A 6,215-nucleotide genomic window follows, 5' to 3' on the forward strand; every position below is an offset into this window, starting at 1 on the left:
CTTCCTTCCTTCCTTCCTTCCTTCCTTCCTTCCTTCCTTCCTTCCTTCCTTCCTGTCTCACTCTGTCACCCAGGCTGGATTGCAGTAGTGCCATTATGGCTCACCGCAGCTTCAAACTCCTGGCCTCAAGTGATCCTGCCACATCAGCCTCCCTAGTAGCTAGGACTATAGGCACTCACCATCGTGCCTGGCCAACTTTTTACATTTATTTTTTATAGAGACGGGGGCCTCACTATATTTCCCAGCCTGGTCTGCAACTCCTGGGTTCAAGCAGTCCTCCCGCCTCCACCTCCCAAAGTTCTGGGATTACAGGAGTGAGCCACCATGCCCAGCTAGAATCTGTATTTTTTTCTAATTATAATTTCTGGCACTGATGTGCTTAAAAAGTCCTCTACTTCAAGATTAAAAAACATATTCTTTTATAATTTATTTTAATATGTTTTTACAGTTAATGTTTTGTTCCATCTGGAATCAATTGTTGTGTTTGGAGATAAGTTGGAAAAAAATCTAAGGATTCCAGGTTTTTCTCTCATTTTTTTTTGGTTGATATTCATTTTTGTATTATCAGTCTTGATTCATTTTATAGGTTAGTGGGAGTCCTTAGTGATCAAGTGCTGTGAGGTCTCGGACCAAATATAGCTTGTTATTGAATTCCTGGCATCTAGCACAATGCCTAGGCGATAGCAAGGTTTGATTTATTTTATTTTATTTTATTTTTATTTATTTTTTTTTGAGATGGAGTCTTGCTCTGTCACCCAGACTGGAGTACAGTGGCAGGATCTTGGCTCAGTGGAACCTCCGCCTCCCAGGTTCAAGCAATTCTGCTTCAGCCTCCTGAGTAGCTGGGATTATAGGTGCACAGCACCATGCCTGGCTAATTTTGGTACTTTTAGCAGAGACGGGGTTTCACTATGTTGGCCAGGCTGGTTTCAATCTCCTGACCTCGTGATCTGCCCGACTCAGCCTCCCAAAGTGTTGGGATTACAGGTGTGAGCCACTGTGCCCAGCCAATAGCAAGGTATTAGCAAATATTACTGAATGAATGAATTATGGAAGGGGAGAATTGTTTCATTATCTATTTTTTTTTTTTTGAAATGGAGTTTCGTTCTTTCATTTGGGCTGGAGTGAAGTGGCGTGATCTCAGCTCACGGCTTACTGCAATCTCTGCCCCCTGGGTTCAAGTGATTCTCCTGCCTCAACCTCCCGAGTAGCTGGGATTACAGGCGCGTGCCACCACACCAGCTAATTTTTCTATTTTCACTAAAGATGGGATTTCACCATGTTGACCAGGCTGATCTCGAACTCCTGACCACCCACCTCGAACTCGTGATCCACCCACCTCAACCTCCCAAAGTGCTAGGATTGTAGGCATGAGCCACCACATCCAGCCTCATTATCTATTTTAACTTAATAATGATTTCCTATTTTTCCTCTGTATCTTTCTTATCTGGAAGTCTTCCATATCTTAGAAAGCTTTAACCTTCTAAGTATTTTAACTTTATTGAATCTTGAAAAACATTAATTTTTCAGGGTAAACCAAGTAACCTGTTCATGTCAGCTATACCTTGATTGTTTCCCAGATCCTAAGCTTGCTAGATAAGCAGTTTATATTCACTTTTCTTCTAAGTTAGCAAAAATTCCATGAAAACATGATGTTCCAGATGTGGCTTAATGGATGTAATTACGTGTTATTGCTGGTATTGTTTCTGTGTCTGCCTAATCTTTACCGCTACCCTGATATGAACCAGTTCCTGAGGGTTTACTTGACTGATTTGTATTTTCTTTACCTATACTTTGTCTTGCAGTTAAAGCCCTGGATAATATATTATGAGGATCTACTTTATTTTGCCTGTTGATGGTTATTTTGGTGTTAGGATCAAGGAACGTAATTTTAAAGTGAAAAGACAATTCCATTCGCTATTATATATTGATGACTTCTGTGTGCAATGACCAACATGCTTTAGAAAGTGTCTCTATCTGCAAGGGGTGTACCTTTCTAGGAAGGGGAACATAAGCCACAACCATCACAAAACTCATTTAGGCACAGTCCCAGGTGAATAATATTAATAATAGTGTTGTGAGGATTCAGGAAAGGGAAAAATAACTACAACTTGGGATGGGTAGGGAACACTTCCTGAGGAATTGAGACTCTTCTATGATCATATCAGATGTATGGTAAGTAGAGTATCTCATATGGATAGAAAAATGAATACAATTGTGCAATTAGAATGAATTGTACAAATATGGAGACCTATTTGTGTACTAGAATAACAAGCAGCTGTGTGGGGGAGAGTAAAAGAGAATAGGAAGAAATAAACTGTGGTGAAATTGTGGGGGGGTCTTTAGTGTTTTTTTGAAAATTAATGTCTTTGGAAATATCCTATTTTAAGCATGGGCTATAAATATTAGGGCTTGAATATCCTTCATAGTTTTGCTGACATACAAAAGAACCTGCAGTATTTTTGAGCTTGTGTCTATATGTTACCACCATGGGTGCTATTAACCTCAGTGTTTTCTGTATATTTCAGACATTAGTCTTTAACCATGGGGGATTGGAACTTATTGGGTGGCATCCTAGAGGAAGTTCACTCCCACTCAACCATAGTGGGGAAAATCTGGCTGACCATCCTCTTCATCTTCCGAATGCTGGTACTTCGTGTGGCTGCTGAGGATGTCTGGGATGATGAACAGTCAGCATTTGACTGCAACACCCGGCAGCCAGGTTGCAACAATATCTGTTATGATGATGCATTCCCTATCTCTCTGATCAGGTTCTGGGTTTTACAGATCATCTTTGTGTCTTCTCCTTCTTTGGTCTATATGGGCCATGCACTTTATAGGCTCAGGGCCTTTGAGAAAGAGAGACAAAGGAAAAAGTCACACCTTAGAGCCCAGATGGAGAATCCAGAGCTTGACTTGGAGGAGCAGCAAAGAATAGACAGGGAACTGAGGAGGTTAGAGGAGCAGAAGAGGATCCATAAAGTCCCTCTGAAAGGATGTCTGCTGCGTACTTATGTCTTACACATCTTGACCAGATCTGTGCTGGAAGTAGGATTCATGATAGGCCAATATATTCTCTATGGGTTTCAAATGCACCCCCTTTACAAATGCACTCAACCTCCTTGCCCCAATGCAGTGGATTGCTTTGTATCCAGGCCCACTGAGAAGACAATTTTCATGCTTTTTATGCACAGCATTGCAGCCATTTCCTTGTTACTCAATATACTGGAAATATTTCATCTGGGCATCAGAAAAATTATGAGGACACTTTATAAGAAATCCAGCGGTGAGGGCATTGAGGATGAAACAGGCCCTCCATTCCATTTGAAGAAATACTCGGTGGCCCAGCAGTGTATGATTTGCTCTTCCTTGCCTGAAAGAATCTCTCCACTTCAAGCTAACAATCAACAGCAAGTCATTCGAGTTAATGTGCCAAAGTCTAAAACCATGTGGCAAATCCCACAACCCAGGCAACTTGAAGTAGACCCTTCCAATGGGAAAAAAGACTGGTCTGAGAAGGATCAGCACATCGGACAGCTCCATGTTCACAGCCCATGTCCCTGGGCTGGCACTGCTGGAAATCAGCACCTGGGACAGCAATCAGACCAGTCTTCATTTGGCCTGCAGGATACAATGTCTCAGTCCTGGCTAGGTACAACTACGGCTCCTAGAAACTGTCCATCCTATGCAATAGGAACCTGGGAGCAGTCCCAGGACCCAGAACCCTCAGGTGAGCCTCTCACAGATCTTCATAGTCACTGCAGAGACAGTGAAGGCAACATGAGAGAGAGTGGGGTCTGGATAGAGAGATCTCGCCCGGGCAGTCGCAAGGCCAGCTTTCTGTCCAGATTGTTGTCTGAAAAGCGACATCTGCACAGTGACTCAGGAAGTTCTGGTTCTCGGAATAGCTCCTGCTTGGATTTTCCTCACTGGGAAAACAGCCCCTCACCTCTGCCTTCAGTCACTGGGCACAGAACATCAATGGTAAGACAGACAGCCCTACCGATCATGGAACTATCCCAAGAACTGTTCCATTCTGGATGCTTTCTTTTTCCTTTCTTCCTTCCTGGGGTGCGTATGTATGTTTCTGTTGACAGAGAGGCAGATGGAGAGGGAGATTATTTATGGAGAGATAAAATTATTCATTCAATACATTCAGTTAAATTCAATTCATAAAATAGAAAAAACTTATACCAATCGCTTTTATAAGTGCTGGGCATATAAATGGATAAAATACAGTCTCTGACATCAAAGGACTCAGGATGTAGGAGGAAAATTTAGACAGGTAAACATGTAAATGTATCAAGTGTAAGGCATCATGTTAGTGGGAATGAGTGAACAAAGGAGGGAGTGGTCATATGGATAGGTCAGGGAAAGGTTCATAGTTGAAGTTACCTTGAACTGAATCTTGAAAGATATGACAAGTTTTTCCAAAACTGAGAGGACTGGGGCACATGAAAGAAGCCATCCTGGTAGAGGGAGCAGCGCAGATAAAGTCTAAGAGGTGAGACACAGCAGTGCTGTCTGAGGAACTGTGTGCGGCTGGAGCACAGGGTGGTAGGAGGCACAGAGGGAGGAAAGGCTGGAGAAGTGGGCATGGAGGCCCCGTAGAGAAGCCATAGAGAACTGACAGAAGATGTGGAGCAGAGGAGGGACCGGATCAGAGTTGCAGTTTAGAAAGTCCTTCTGTCACAGTATAGAAAACGGTCCAGAGGAGGGATCATTTGTAACCTTGAGTTGCCTTCGTCTCACTAAAAAAGGAGGGTGGGCCGGGCGCGGTGGCTCAAGCCTGTAATCCCAGTACTTTGGGAGGCCGAGACGGGCGGATCACGAGGTCAGGAGATCGAGACCATCCTGGCTAACATGGTGAAACCCTGTCTCTACTAGAAAATACAAAAAAAAAAAAAAAAAACCAAAAAACTAGCTGGGCAAGGTGGCGGGCGCCTGTAGTCCCAGCTACTCGGGAGGCTGAGGCTGGAGAATGGCGTGAACCCGGGAGGTGGAGCTTGCAGTGAGCTGAGATCCGGCCACTGCACTCCAGCCTGGGCGACAGAGTGAGACTCCGTCTCAAAAAAAAAAAAAAAAAAAGGAGGGTGTACTTCATTCTTTTAATACCTTTGACATTTCAAAGTCATATACAAATATTTGGTGATATATTTTACAAAGACAAGAATCAATATTGTATTGATTTTAATTTTGTTCTCTGAAAAACCACTGTGGGATAAACATTTCTTACCCATTATAGACATGAAATGGATATTTACTGTGGATTCTTCTCAATTCTGGAACAAAGGATGACACTTGCTTCCTCTCTGCTCCCAGTAGTCAATTGTTTCCATTAAAAAGAAAATTCCCCCAAGATTGGTTGGGGAGCTTCTGAGTTGAGCTCACATGCTTGTTTCTTCCTTTGTTCCATTTTGTGTGTGTGTGTGTGTTGATAATGACTGAATCCCTCTACCCTAGTTTTACATCTCCTATGGGTTTAGATACTGATGTTACTGTACTACAGCCATACCATGAGTGCAAATCAACCTACTTGGATTTTTACTAAAATACTTCTCTCAAACTGATATTCATTTCTTGTCAGTGACCAGCCATTTATTCAGGAGACTGTGTTTAGGATCAATGTATGGGTGCTTAGAAACCTATGCCAAACTAGAGCAGGGTTCTTAACCCTTGCCGTACATTACAGTCATCTGGGAGGCTTAAAAGCCGTCATGCCCAGGACCCATCCAATTCTAATTAAGCTGGAATTTCTGTGGGTGGGATGCATGCATCAATATTTTTGAAACTTCCATGGTAAATGCAATGTGCAGCCAGGGTTAAGAACGACTATTTTAGAATAACTTGGGGCCAGGCATGGTGGCTCATGCCTGTAATCCCAGTACTTTGGGAGGCTGAGGCAGGCGAATCACTTGAGCTCAAGACTTCAAGACCAGCCAGGGCAACATGATGAAACCCTGTTTCTAAAAAAAAAAAAAAAAAAAAATACAGAGATCAACCAGGTGTGGTGACACATGCCTCTAGTCCCAGCTATTTGGGAGGATCACTTGAGCTTGAAAGGTTGAGGCTGCAGTGAGCCATGATCATGCCACTACACTCCAGCTTGGGCAACAGAATGAGACCCTGTCTCTAAAAGATAAAAAAAATTAAATAGAATTATTTGGCGAGTGGCAGCTGCTTCTTTTTTAAAAATTTCCTTTCTTTCAGCCAAG

At 42.8% G+C, this 6,215-nt stretch overlaps 1 protein-coding gene across 1 annotated transcript; it reads left to right on the forward strand.

The window, feature by feature from the left end:
* Positions 1-2,544: 2,544 nt before the first annotated feature.
* GJA10 (gap junction protein, alpha 10, 62kDa) lies at positions 2,545-4,176 on the forward strand. Its single transcript, XM_011941936.1, has one exon. The coding sequence runs from the start codon at positions 2,545-2,547 to the stop codon at positions 4,174-4,176; it is 1,632 nt and encodes a 543-aa protein (XP_011797326.1).
* Positions 4,177-6,215: the final 2,039 nt, after the last annotated feature.

The sequence above is a fragment of the Colobus angolensis genome, unplaced genomic scaffold (assembly GCF_000951035.1).
Source record: "Colobus angolensis palliatus isolate OR3802 unplaced genomic scaffold, Cang.pa_1.0 Scaffold203, whole genome shotgun sequence".
NCBI lineage: Eukaryota > Metazoa > Chordata > Mammalia > Primates > Cercopithecidae > Colobus > Colobus angolensis.

What these genes read in the sequence shown, in the direction of transcription:
- GJA10 (XM_011941936.1), top strand. Translation starts at nt 2,545, where the DNA reads ATGGGGGATTGGAACTTATTGGGTGGCATCCTAGAGGAAGTTCACTCC.